The following is a 14935-nucleotide window of genomic DNA, read 5'->3' as shown; positions in this document are numbered from 1 at the left end:
ACAAATGTTATGCCACCATATGCCTGTCTACTATCCCGCATATCCTGCATGCCACCTCATACACCCTCTATTACTGGATACATCTCGACCATTCTCATGTCTTCTTAGTCCCTCAAAGTGACTCTGGTCCACTCTACCCACCCCCATAATGCCCTGTACTAGGATGTACCATGGTACCCACCATCCTAGCTCTTTATACTCTCATATCAAGTGAGTGTTAACTCATACCAATCCTTTGCCCCAACCTACAAACTATACCTTCCCCCATCCATGCCAACTCACCTAATATACACCACGGGCAAACCTCAGGAGCCACATGTTGACACACACATGTGTCTATTGTTGTCATTGCTACTTAAAAAGCACTCTCATTGATTAAAAAAAACAATACGTATCATTCTTTCAACTAACATCATATCTGACATTCTTTGGCATCTTGGACACATTGATACACGTGAACATGCAAAATGGCAGGATTTATCATAAGTAATTTTATGCATACATGCATTGATGACAGCTTTGTCTGTTAAAATGCATATGGGGTATTTGCCAGCTATGACATGATACTTACAGCATAATGATTGATTAAGTAATAATTTCAATAATGGAATAGACTCCCTTTTGGAAGCACAGGGTGGAAAACTTATCCTCTTTCAGAGAATTTATCGCATTGAGCATAACAGCTCAAATACTTGCTCAGATTTAAACTTACGTTATTAAAACTCTCTCATTGCAAAGTTATTTTAGATACAAACATGCTGAAATTACCTCCTGACTTTTCTTTAGGCCCTGTAAATGTGAAAAAGTTGCAGAAGTTATTTTCCTGTATTATTTTTAAATGCGATCCAGTTCACTTAAAGTGTTGCTTGTGACCTCATCAAATATTGGAGAGAATATATAATTTATAGGAGCCAAGATCATACTTGCTGTTCTCTCCCTGGAAACTAATATTCCAAGGACAAGCAAATGGTTCACAACTGCCCACAAAGAGAGATTTGCAGTGAATCAGCCTGACCCTTTTACATGTCTATGTGGGAGGTGAATGAACAGCATTTCTGAGGCATGGACTCTCTTAATTAAAACAAAATCCCTTTAGCACTCACTTCCTTCTCCCCAGACAATCTCCATGTCCCATCAGTGCCAAAGCATGCCATCTCAAACTCATTTCTTTGCTGCCCTAAGCCCCTCCACTCATTCCTTTGAAGGAGAGGGGATGTTGCTTAGCAAAAAAAAAGTCAAAGAAAAGGAAGAAAATTGTTTTGCAAAATTAATATGCTGACTCAGTGCATATTTAGTAAGAAGAAGTTACCAATGGCATTGCCTGGTATTGAAATTTTGCCATTTATAAACAACGCTTAACTTTGCTTTTCTTTTAATTTAAAGATAGCAACAGAAGCGGTGGAAAATATCCGCACTGTCGTTTCTTTGACTGTGGAACCAACATTTGAAAAGATGTATGATGAAAACTTAGAGTTGCCATACCGGTATGTAAATCTAAATATAATTATTAAAATAGATTCAGTTATAACAGCCATAAATGTTGCTTAACATTCACTAGAATTTTTTAAAAGGCACATTTGCAAGAAACGCAGTGCAAATTCAGAATTGAATTGCACATATGTTACTGCACATAGATCCTTGTGGCACAGTGTTTGTTTCCTTGCCTCTGTGCTACAAAAGCCAGGTACAAGCCCCACCTGTTCCAGAGAAGTGCAATAATATCTATGAACAGATGAATAAAATGGTTAGCAGACAGATCCTCAATTTAACTGTTGATAAGCTTCAATCCTACAGCCTACTGGAGCAAATATGATTCAAACCTTACTCTTTAAGTCTGTATTTAATGATATACTTCAATGATATACTCATTTAGTACCTTCCCAAAACATTGCAATTAGGCCTTAAGTTGATATGAGCAAACTAACTTCATATTGTTCCCACTATAAGTTGTTACAATCCCCACTCATAGTACTACTGGATAAATCAGATTCCAGAGGAAACCAGGATTAATAGTTTTTATCTTTAATTTGTTTCATTAATTAATGGTTATTGGCATTGATTTTAGGGGTGTTCATGATCATAGCTACCTAATAATAGACAGTTTGTGATTTGTAATAGTTTTTGATGGTTTATTGAGTTTACAAAGCAGTAGTTTAGATAAGACATATTAATTAATTAGATAAAGTAAGTATACGACTGTGATAATTAGGGATGGTTCAACATGGGTTGTTTCTGTAGTGATTGTAACAAGGTCAGCCAGGTAGATCTCATAGAATATGAGTTCCCTAACTGGGGCTATTAAACTGGTCCAATCAGGAAGCCCTGGCCGACAAATATGAACAGGAGTGTTAGAGGCTCTGCTCATTCTGGGAGCTGGCTGTCAGCTTGCTGGGTCAATGTCATGCACAATGCACAAGCAAATACAGGGTGACTCGGTGATGGGATACCAGCCTTTGTGGGGTTATTTCAGTTTCAGCATTGTTAATGTTGTGGGGCAGCATTCCGCTCTCTAGCCGAGATGTTAGGGATTGCATCCCCAGGTTTTCCCCCTCTTCTTCTGGTTCACCTTCCAACTGGAGAAGACAGATCTCTGAAGACTGCTCAGTAAGGGCTGCTGACTACAATGGCTATCTGATGGGAATTACCCAATGTGGACGGGTGCCTGCAAAGATGAGGTTACAATGGAGGTTACTCTCAATGTAAAGATAGGACTTCATCTCCCACAAGGATTGTGCAACCATGGTCTAATAGCAGCGCAGACTCGATGGGACGAATGGCCTAAGTGTGCTCATCTATCTTATGAGAACTACTCGATGAAGCCTATCTAATGAGAATTACTTCCCGGCCCTTCAACACTTGTTTACATAACCCATTTGGGCCCAATGATCATGCATAGCTGCTCATGATGCCAGGATAACCATGGTCCCCTGATCTGCCTCCATCTGAGGGTTAGTTGACCATGCCCTCCCCTCAGGTGAATTTAGAGGCAAGGCCATTTAATTGACCCAGAGACTGTAAATTATGATCCCTGCCATATTCTGACTTAGGATTCATGCAGAACCTTCCCAAAACATTGCAATTAGGCCTTAAGTTGACAGGTTATTTCCACTGAAGGTCCTTACTCCACCACTGCTGTTAGTCAGCAGTGGGAGCATGAAAGTTTCCGGGTGGGGAGGAGATTAAAAAAAAGCATGATCCCAGAAGGATCCCTCACCCACTATGGGGAAAGGGTCGGGATGGGGATGTGGTGTGGTGGTGATGTGTGTGTGTGGTGGAGGGATGGGCATGTAGAAGGCCACTGAGCGTCTCGCCCATGCTTTTTAGTCTGAACTCCTCCCCCCAAACTCGTGTGAATGCTTTAGAAAGTGTGAAAAAGCAGTTGACAAGAATGTTCCAGGGATACAGAAGCTCAGTTATGAGGATGGATTGAAGAAGTTGGCACTGTTCTCATTGGAGAGGAGAAGACTTAGAGGAGATCTGAAGGAGGTTGATAAAATCATGAGCGGGTTGGATACAGCAGATGGGGAGAAACTATTTCTGTCCATCAAAGGGATGAGACCAAGAAACATAGATTTAAAGTGATGGGTAAAAGAAGGAACAGGCCAAACAAGGGGAAACTTTATTTATTCAGTGGCAAATTAGCACATGGAATATACTGCCTGGAAGTGTGATGGACACAAGTTCAATCGTGGCATTCAAGAAGGCATTGAAGGATTGTTTAGGTAAAGATAGTGTGCAAAAGATGGGGAAAAGGCAGGAGGTAGGCATAAGGTAATGATGCTCATTTCATGAGCTGGTGCAACCATGATGAGCTAGATGGTCTCTTTCTGCACCGTGATACTTTTGTGATTATAACACCTTCCCTGAACCAAGTAACTCACTTCTGGCTTTACTCACCTATGTCCTCAGTCCTTTTGTTGATCCTGGGCTTTTGGTGAGTGCGTAATCAGCAGCTTTCAGTATCCCTGCCTTCAGGTGGTGGGATTTCCATCTGAGGAAGGTGGTCCACTTAAGTGCATGAAAGGCATTATATACAGCAGGATTTCTCCAAAAGGATGTGATAGTGAAGTTTTGCCAACTCTCCAGCTAATGGATGAGACCGCTGTCCCTTCGATAAGAGTCAATCCAGTATGCCCTCTTCCTGTCCCTTCAATCTCTTCTTTTTTTAACTTGCCTAACTAAATTTGAGTTTTAACATCTTTTCTGCTAAATGCTGTAAAATATGTTGGTTTTGTGTGGCCTGGAGAAGAAAATATGAATTAAATATGCACTGTGTATCTCTGTCTTATGTATGCAAATGTCAGGCTGTGTATATTCTGGATTTAATGTACCTTACCACTCTGCATGTTTTGCAGAAATGCTAAAAAGAAATCCCAGGTCTATGGTTTTGCCTTTGCACTGAGCCAGGCCATCCAATACTTTAGCTACGCTGCTTGTTTCCGATTTGGTGCATACCTGATAACAATAAACGCAATGGATGTAGAAGGTGTTTTTCTGTAAGTAACATGAACTGTACCTGTTCTTTTTGTTCATTAGGGTAATTAGTTTAATTTCCAATACGTTCAAAATGCTTGAAGTATCATTCCCCAGTCTTATAATTCATAAATCTGATCAATGATGTAAATTGTTCAAGATCTGTCACTTAAGTGTCTGAGAGGCTTTTAATACAGCAGGATTTAACCAAAAAGAGGTGACGAGAGAGAATGAAAGTAATGTGATTTTCCTACATTGTAGAAATTTGAACCAGATTCTTATTATTGAAATTTCTGAATATGATATTGGTGGGATTAACTTTATACTGAGAATCACTTTGACTCTGATGTTCTCTGGGCTCTTGAAATATCACTTGAAGTATGTTTATGTTACTGTCCTACACGTGACTGGTTTGGGCTAGAAGACAATTTTGAAGGTTTCTGTTAAACAAAATATGTATTTGTGTATCTATCAACTTTGTCTGATTTAATCATGCAAGAAACTTTCAATTTGTATGATACTATGTTGTCTGAAAAGTTTTCTGAAAATCATTTTACAGTGTTTTTAATGCGATTGTGTATGGTGCTGTCGCAATTGGACAGAGCAGTTCTTTCGCTCCTGATTATGCAAAGGCAAAAGTTGCTGCAATGAATCTGTTTGCACTATTTGAGCGTGTGCCAGCCATAGACAGCGATAGCACTGATGGGCAGAAGCTGGTGAGTATTTGTTTGCAAAAGCTAACCAGAAAGTAGTGTGCTTTAAGATCTAAGAATTAAGCCAAACAGTAGATGACATTAATGCTTAATGTTTGCAAACAGTGTTTTTCTTGTGCACACAATTAAATGCAAATTGTTGCCATTTTTATTGATTGCTATTTAGAAGCGTTTATCTTGCTGGAATAATCCATGCTGTTTGTTTTGTTCTCATGGGGTTATATTGGTCACTTATGAATATTTTTATTTCAAATTTCATATCCTGTGATGTTCCCGTGGATGACTGTGCAACCCGTCCATGCCGACCAGATCTGCCAACCCAATCTAGTCCCACCTGCCAGCACCCGGCCCATATTCCCCCAAACCCTTCCTATTCATTTACCCATCCAAATGCCTTTTAAATGTTGCAATTGTACCAGCCTCCACCACATCCTCTGGCTTATTCCATACACGTACTACCCTCTGTGTGAAAAAGTTGCCCCTTAGGTCTCTTTTATATCTTTCCCCTCTCACCCTAAACCTATGCCCTCTAGTTCTGGACTCTCTGACCCCAGGGAAAAGACTTTGTCTATTTATCCAATCCATGCCCCTCATAATTTTGTAACCTCTATAAGGTCACCCCTCATCCTCCGATGCTCCAGGGAAAACAGCCCCAGCCTGTTCAGCCTCTCCCTATAGCTCAAATCCTCCAACCTTGGCAACATCCTTGTAAATCTTTTCTGAACCTTTTCAAGTTTCACAACATCTTTCCGATAGGAAGGAGACCAGAATTGCACACAATATTCCAACAGTGGCCTAACCAATGTCCTGTACAGCCGCTACATGACCTCCCAACTCCTGCACTCAGTACTCTGACCAATAAAAAAAAGCATACCAAACACTTTCTTCACTATCCTATCTACCTGTGACTCCACTTTCAAGGAGCTATGAACCTGCACTCCAAGGTCTCTTTGTTCAGCAACACTCCCGAGGGCCTTACCATTAAGTGTATAAGTCCTGCTAAGATTTGCTTTCCCAAAATGCAGCACCTCGCATTTATCTGAATTGAACTCTATCTGCCACTTCTCAACCCATTGGCCCATCTGGTCAAAATCCTGTTGTAATCTGAGGTAACCTTCTTCGCTGTCCACTACACTTCCAATTTTGGTGTCATCTGCAAACTTACTAACTGTACGTCTTATGCTCGCATCCAAATAATTTATGTAAATGACAAAAAGTAGTGGGCCCAGCACCGATCCTTGTGGAAATTTCTTTCCTGGTAGGTCAAACATGTATTGATATGATGTTGCATAGCAAGTCCTGATCTTTGATCAACAGAGTCCAATGATATGAATCCCTTTAGAGTAACAATTTATCCACTTTACCTGTCATAGCTGCGTGAAATCTGCCAGCATTCATTGGATAATGGAACTGCAACACCATAATATGGAAATGAGTTAGAAACCCCTTTGGTTTAAATGCCACTCTACTGTGTCCAAGTATTTATTTCTTCAGGGAGAATAGTTTTAGTCAATGTTTTATAAATTGCATGACTGCAAAGCAAAAATAAATCAACACAACATTGCTTTTTTGTATATTTTAGGGAACTAATGGAAAAAGCATTATGTATCATGCTAACTTCATGTTTTATACACCATCATTCTTTTGCATATGGATTTATCCCTTCAATGTTGGAATGAATTTCTATTTCTTTTCCAGAGTAGGTTACTTTGCTATTGCATACAGCTCTATTTTGATAGTCTATAAAATTTGAAAAATCGTGTCCAAATGAATAAGCAAGATGAATATTAGATTGGATGTTCGCCTTAATTGCAAAAATGTCCCTTTTTCTTCATAAATAACAAATTACATTCTCAGAAATTACATTTATGAAGTCAAGTGTTCTCACAATTTTGTTACTAAGCTGCTAAGTACTGAGAAAGTTAAGCAATCTCCCTATGCTTGTTGGGAATAATTTCAGTTCTTCGTGTGTTACGAGTATGGAACATAAACTCTGGTTTAGATATGTCATGATGTATCCCATATATTTTACTAAAATTAACTATAAGTATTTCAATAAGACTGTAAAATATATATAATATCTTTCACTATGTATTAATCATATGCTGTGGCTTACAAGTCTTTTTTTCATAGTGCGCCATTATATAATTTACAAGATAATTATTTTTCCATTGTGTGGTTCATATTAAATTACCATAAAGGATGATCTAGCTTTATGTTGCTAATCAGTAATAAGGGGTTCAAAAGTACTTTCTGAATGATTTTTCAATATTTCTACTTCAGATTTTCTTTAATATTTCAATAATCACATTTGTCATAAATGTGGAATTTAATTAAACATTGATGCTGCTGTTCTAATAAATAGAGGTTGTTAACACATCTAATGACATTCCTGAAGAATTGGCAAAATTCTTTGATGTGCGTGCAAAATTACGTTTTCTGGAAGCTAACCATACTATATGGAGAATTGTTGCAGCTGGCAAATTCATTGCTGAATGTACCTTTCCCATTCCATTTGTTTTGTCATAGGAAAACTTTAATGGTGACTTGAAATTCTCCAAAGTTTACTTCAGATATCAGAGCCGTCCAGATGTACCAGTGCTAGAAAAACTCTATATCAAGGTTGGCAAAGCACAGACTTTGGCACTCGTTGGCAGCAGTGGTTGCGGGAAAAGTACATCTGTGCAGCTTATAGAAAGATTCTATGATCCACTGAAAGGAGAAGTGGTAAGACTTACTTTTTGTACCATTAAGTACAAGAGAGGCTTTAACAAATCCCTTGTTCATTTGAGTCCAAAACTTGAATACATAGCAGTGAGAACTTTTAAAGTGGAAACTGGCTATGCAAGTTGTCACATTATTGACAATGGTCACTGGCAGTCAAACCTCTGAAGCGCCACTCTTATTCTATTGGGCTGACCCTGGAAAGCTAAGGGATGAAACTCAACATTGGTTTGTAGATCAGGTGATATTGGCTCAACATCCCATTTTACATCTTAACCAGTTAACTCCAATGTAAATGAAAATGGGGTTGGGTAAAACAGATTATTAATCTTAGTGCCTTATCCAGATAAATAGTTGCTGCTGAGCCAGAATATTATCTAATTAAATTAAATAGAATTCTGACACAATAAAGAAAGTTTTAAAAATTGTCAGCAATTGCTGTGCACTGCCTTGAAATTGAATTGACCGTATTTTGACCCATTAACTAATACCAATGGGGTAAATACTTCTCTCTCCTGAAATTATTATTTTGTGATCGTACATACTGATGGTAATTTTGTATACCTGCCAATCAATTAGCTGACCTTCTCTCAAACTACCTTAGCCGAGCAAGTCTGGGGCATGAGTGAAAAAGCCAACCTTGCAGTTATTTGTATGCCATCTGCTTCTTATTCTCTTGATAACTACAGCAAAAGAGCTCGCTCTTAACCTTTGAGGTGGATCCTGAGCCATTTCCCTACAATCTGGCCTCCTGCCTGAAATGTCCACTAAAGCTGGGTGCTGAAGGGGTTGGAGATGGGACCGCTGCCTCCCATGTCTAATGTGGGGACAAATCAGGCAGATTAGAAGACCCATTTGCATTCATTGGGATGTCAATCCAGCTCTGTACTTGATAGTTCTCACTCACCAAGCCCCCGTTCCTTCCATATCCTCCTTAATCTCTTCTCATTTGACCCATCTTATCATTTCCTCCAATTCTTACAAGAAGGACTCTTTGGGAAGCTTGTAGAACTATCAAACTAAACAAATAGCCTTTCAAAAGTCTCATTAAAGAATCCCCTTAGAAACACATACCACTGTCAATCAAAACAAAATTCACTGTTTCATTTATAGCTGCATCAACAATCCCTGCTGAACTGAGTCCATTGGGGTGGGGCGGGGTTAGATTTCACCCAAATATTCTTAATACATTTTCATTGCACAACTGTGTAAACAAAAATTGTAGAGCCAAATACACTATACCCTTTGAAGTAGTGGAACAGATAGCTGGGCTGGCAATCAATGAAAAGATAAAGCATATGGTTCAATTAACAAATAAAAATTTCAGTCTTGACATAATTTAATGCAGAAGAGCTGATTATCCAGTGGATAAATTAATGTAAAGAGGTTTCCACCTTCACAAAGCTAATCAATTTATTGGACATTTTCTCTTTCCTAAAAATGATTGACAATCAACCACTGTATTAAACATATTTAACAGATTAATTAGTTAACAGAGAGGTCAGTAAAGATGTAGTGGCAGAACTGGAGGGGATATTTCAGAATGCACAGAGCAGATACGTTTCAATGGTAAGAACAATTCAAAGTTCAGACCCACTAATTTGTGTTTAACTAGAAATGTTGAAGGTAGTATCAAACAAAAACAAATGCAATTCTGCAAATAAAGATGGCAGGCCAGAAGTTTGTAAATAATATGAAAAACAGCAAACAATGACCAAGAAATTATTAACGAGGGATAAATTAGAGATTGAGAGAAAACTTAACAGAAATATTAAAAAATGTGTGACTTTCAAAAGAAAAAAGGAAGAAGGGAGTTAACAAAGTGAGACGGGACAATTATTAATATAAATTTAAGACAATGACAGTGCAATTGAACAAATTGAATTGAAGACATCAGTCTTCACTGTTACAGGACACAAATAACATCTCAGAAACAGCAATACATCAGAAAAGGGAATAAGAGAGGAAGTGAGGAAAATTATAATCACCAGCAAAGTGATACTGAGTAAATGGTTGGAGTTGTGAGTGAACAAGTGCCCGGAACCAGATGAATTTCATTCTAGGATCTGAAAGGCTAGTGAGAGAGTTGACGTGTGGTTTTAATTTTCCAAAATTTCTTTGATTTTTGTTAGCTTGAAAATGAGCAAATCCAATCCTTTATTCAGAGCGAGTGGAAGACAAAATTCAGGTCAGTTAGCTTAACATCTGTCATACAGAAATGTAAGAAGCTGTTGTGGTTCTGTTCGCCGAGCTGGAAGTTTTTGTTGCAAACGTTTCGTCCCCTGGCTAGGCGACATCATCAGTGCTTGGGAGCCTCCTGCGAAGCGCTTCTTTGATGTTTCCTCCGGTGTTTATAGTGGTATATACCACTATAAACACTGGAGGAAACATCAAAGAAGCGCTTCGCAGGAGGCTCCCAAGCACTGATGATGTCGCCTAGCCAGGGGACGAAACGTTTGCAACAAAAACTTCCAGCTCGGCGAACAGAACCACAACAACGAGCACCCGAGCTACAAATCTTCGCACAAACTTTGAATGTAAGAAGCTATTATGAAAGAAGTTACAACAGTGCACTTGGATAAGTTCAAGATAGTCAGGTAGCATTAACATACTTTAGTGAAGATAAATCAAGTTTTATAATTCTACTGGTTTTCCTTGTAGAAGTAACACAAAGGACAATAGTTGCTGTACTGAACAGAGATGTCCAGAAGGCATTTGGTAAGGTATCATATTAAAGGCTGTTGCAAAAATTAAAAGTTGGTGGTGTAGGGCTAGTATATTGGCACACTTTGAAGATTGGCTGACTAGCAGGAAGCAGAAGACTTTGGTTCTTTTTCAAGTTGGCAAGATGTAATGAGTAGGGATCAGTGCTGGGTCCTCAACTACTTCCAATTTATATAATTGGTCACCTTATTTAATTACCAATGTGAATGCATTGGAGACAGTTCAGAAAAAGTTTACTCGACTAATACCTGGAATGGTTGGGCAGGGGGGCTGTCTTATCAGGAAAGATTTGACCAGCTAGGTTTGTACCACCAGGTCGAGAAGAGTAAAATATGACAATTAAAATATATAAAATCCTGAGGGATATCAACAGGGTAGAACCGGAGATATTTCTTCCTGTTATGGCAGAACCTAGAGCTAGGGATTATTATTTAAAATCGGGGTCACACACATAAAACAGAGATGTCAAGAGGATTGTCAGTCTTTAGAACTCTCCTTCTGAAAGGATGGTGAACGTAGAGCCCTTGAACATTTTTTTTAAAGAAAGAATAGATTAGATTACCTACAATGTGAAAACAGGCCCTTTGACCTAACCAGTCCATACCAACCCTCCAAAGAGTAACCCACCCAGACCCATTTCCCTTTGACTAATGCAGCTAGCACTATGGGCAATTTAGCATGGCCAATTCACCTGACCTGCATATCTTTGGATTGTGGGAGGAAACCCACACAGACACAGGCGAACGTGCAAATTCCATACAGACAGTTGTCTGAGGCTGGACTTGAACCTGTGACCCTGGTGCTGGGAAAGCAGCAGTGCTAACCACTGAGCCACTATGCCACCCCAAATAGGGGCCATAGGTTCTTGTTAAGTAAAGGGACGAGATGTTGGGTGAAATAAGGATTTGAAGTTACAATCAGATCAGTCATGATGTTACTGAATAGTGGAGCAGGTTTGACGGGCTTAATAGCTTACAGCTCTGAATTCACAGGCTTGTGTGCAACTAGGGATGTTTTACCAAGCTAAATGAATGGGGCAAATGCAAATCGTTAATGCTGAATACTTGATGTGATTGAGATGTTAAGTTTTGTTCAGTGTGACACAGTCATGGTAGATGTAGTTTCTGGGTTCGGTAGGTCTGTATTCAACTTGAAAGATTCTCCAGCCATGGACTTAGCAAAACTTTGACAGTGTGACAGTCACATTTTAATTTGTTTTACTGCGTTTAGTAATGGGGAATCTAGCTTAGTAGCAATGAACATGCTTCGCATGTGTGATTCCCCACCACAGTCACAGGCAATACTTTTTACAGGGTTTCCAGCTATTTATGTTCCTGTTCATCTACCACGGAAAGAGATCCCTGGTTCTGAAAGTGGGCATACTACTTAGGTGTAGAGTCTTTAAAGCACAAGCTGCAGACAGTGCAGGCATATGTTCTAATCCATGTCTCTGTACTAAGTAAGTAATGGTTGGTTGAACATTGTGAAAATTTCCAAATTGTATCAAAACCAGAAACAAAGATTTTGTAGATTACTTGGCAGACAACAGCACCATCAGGTGGTACAGAGAGTAATAGAATCTGTTTCATATTGATAGCATTCACATGTGCCCTGAAATTTCCAACAGGATGCAATATACAATACCTACAAATCTTTATATAATTTGAAACATGAGATTAGCCTGATTACAATAGGTAGGATAAGATCTTTGCTGGAATGCAGTGTTTCAGATAAATGAGTGAAATATTCCCAGAGCAGAATGTAGTGTAGTTAAAATCATGATTTTTGATTTGTTTGTTAAATATAAAATAAAAATTAAATGTGTTCACAACAAGCTGTGGCAAATGAGAATTATAGATGCAACATAATTTTAAAAAAGTCAACTTTTTTTTGTGATAAGATATATTCTACCTTTTCATAATCAATGTGCCTTCATACTGGGAATCAGTTTAGCTCAGTTGGCTGGATTGTTGGTTTACAGAGCAGCGTGGGTTCAGTTCACATCACCCTTTTGAGGTTACCATGAAGGACTCTCCTTCTCAATCTCTTCACTTGCCTGAGGTCTGGTGGCCCTCAGGTTAAATCACCATCAGTCACCTCTCTCAAAATGAGAGGAGCCCCTATGGCCTGGTAAGACTGTGGTGACACAACAGCCTTCGCAATGCAGAATGATTCCATATATGATGTCCCATCTAAAACTATTGAAATACATTGGTTTTAATTTTCCAATTTTGAGTGAAAATATTTTCTCCGAGATTCTTGAGGCCTAGTCCACCATGGCTCATGATTCTGTTCTTCATTTATTATGCATCAGGAATGTAAAGCCTCATTAATTGGAATCACATGGCAGGAGAGGCAGGTGAGTGAGATTAAGGAAGTATAAGTGAGAATCAGTGATTATTCCACACAATAGAGGGATGTGCAGGTTAGCTGGATTGGTCACACTAAATTACCCATTGTGTCCGAGGATGTGCAGGCTAGGTGGATTAGCCATGGGAAATGTAGGGTTACAGGGAAAAGGTGGGGGGAGGGTTTGGATGTGATGCTCTTCAGTGGGTCAGTGTGTACTCAATGGGCTGAATGGCCTGTTTCCGCATTGTAGGGATTGTACGAATTCTATTCTATCTACCAGTTTTTGAAAGGCTTTACTTTTGAAGGTTGGGAGATGCACAATAGGCATTTTGTATGACTATTCTCCCACATAGTTGATTGACTAAGAGGTGCCCAAAGTGTTGCATCTTGCACATTCAACATTGTCTGACAGGACGCTCAAGCTTTTCAGAACATCTTTGCAGTAACCACACGCTGAAATATTGAAGTTAATATACAATGAAACAGCCACAAGAGATACCTCAAGATTCCTCTCTCCCTGCTGCCTGTCATGAGAGACATCATTTTACAACACCTGGGTGTCATGTGCTGATCGAAGCCTGAAGGGTTACTTAGTGCCATTGCAAAACCAGCACCCTGCTTCCTGATGCGTAGTAAATGAAGAGCAGATGCATTTTCCTGAATAATCAGTAAGAGCTGTTTTGTGTAGATGGTTAAAAGTGGGATTACCAAAATATATCAAGTGTACAATGAGATAGATAATAAAACTTTTAATCAGCAACAGAAAAGGTCAATGACAGTAACAATAAGGTTCACATGTACTTTGCATGGAGCAGAGGCTGTTTGTCATACAGCCAACTCAATGTGAAACATTGAAAGGACTTCCAAATCCAGCTCATTTAACCTGGAACCAGGTTTCAATTAGGTTATCTCTGGATTCTCATGCTCAATAATGCATTGCTGTATCATGCTTTCTTTAGTGTCTGTCCTGATTAATGTCCCCATTCACATCCTCATCATCATCCTCAGAAGATTGCTGTTCATCTCCCATTGCCTCTGCATCCAGGCCAATCCCCTATTATCAGCTGCAGTTGAAAAGAGTACAGCAAGACACAGGAATGACGCTGTCAACCAATGCAAAGTCCCATTGGACTGGTCCAGGCATTGAAAGCTCACCTTGAGGAGACCTTTGGGTTGTTCCACTATGGCCCTGTGGAATCCTGGCCAGTGTTGTAACTCCATTCTTTGTAAATCTCATGGTTCATGTCTGGAGGGGGTAGACCTTGTCTCCCAGCAACCACTTCTGTATGGCTCCAGGCTGTGAGAGTTCCAACTTTGTACATATAATAGTAGATTCTGAAATGTCTAGCATGGATTTGATGGTCACACAATTTGAAGCTTGATGACATAGAAGCCTTTTCAGTTGAAAAATCTGCAGGTTGGCGATAGGGCTCTCCCAAAGAAAGGTGGATGCATCAATACCATCGTGCGCCTGGGGGAGGTTGGGCTGGGGTGAGGAACCCTGTGATGCTGGAGAAATCCAGTGCCCGGAGGCTGCCCTCAACATGGGGGATGTTCATGTAGAGGTATGCTTTGGAGAAAATGGCATCAGTGACACCCGTGGGTCGAAGATGGAAAAATGTCACACAGATGCCCAGTTTCTCCTTGAAATGTGTTGCTGGTGTAAGAACTGAAGGCAGCTGTAACCTTGGTGGGCACTAAGATTGACAGGCCACCCAGTCCTTCTGAATCAAAGGTGTGCTCCAGCAATTGGCACCATTTGATGATCATGGCCCTGGACTTTCTTAATCCTCAGAGGGCCTATGTTTCTGATAGTTGCAGAAAATGATGACAAGGCCTATAGATATGGGGTCACATCATTCTTCTCCACTTCCTTGGAGAATCTTTTTCTTCTCCCACTAGAGGTTGTGCGATAGTGTCTGGAGCTTGCAGTTCTTGCTGGACTTGCT

At 39.6% G+C, this 14935-nt stretch overlaps 1 protein-coding gene across 4 annotated transcripts in view; it reads left to right on the top strand.

The window, feature by feature from the left end:
• Positions 1-14935, top strand: part of LOC122549778 (ATP-dependent translocase ABCB1-like) — a 104770-nt gene that overhangs the window by 76070 nt on the left and 13765 nt on the right. For all 4 annotated transcript variants that reach the window (XM_087987083.1, XM_087987082.1, XM_043689799.2 and 1 more), the window contains 4 exons: positions 1384-1484; positions 4356-4496; positions 5033-5189; positions 7716-7913. In XM_087987083.1, coding sequence (XP_087843209.1) covers positions 1384-1484; positions 4356-4496; positions 5033-5189; positions 7716-7913 — 597 coding nt within the window. The remainder of the gene's footprint in view (positions 1-1383; positions 1485-4355; positions 4497-5032; positions 5190-7715; positions 7914-14935) is intronic.

This window comes from Chiloscyllium plagiosum, unplaced genomic scaffold, assembly GCF_037043375.1.
Source record: "Chiloscyllium plagiosum isolate Xiang-an unplaced genomic scaffold, Cpla_swu_hap1 HiC_scaffold_5, whole genome shotgun sequence".
Lineage (NCBI taxonomy): Eukaryota > Metazoa > Chordata > Chondrichthyes > Orectolobiformes > Hemiscylliidae > Chiloscyllium > Chiloscyllium plagiosum.
The sequence above is the reverse complement of the archived record's forward strand: the minus strand, read 5'-3'. Positions and strand labels throughout refer to the sequence as shown.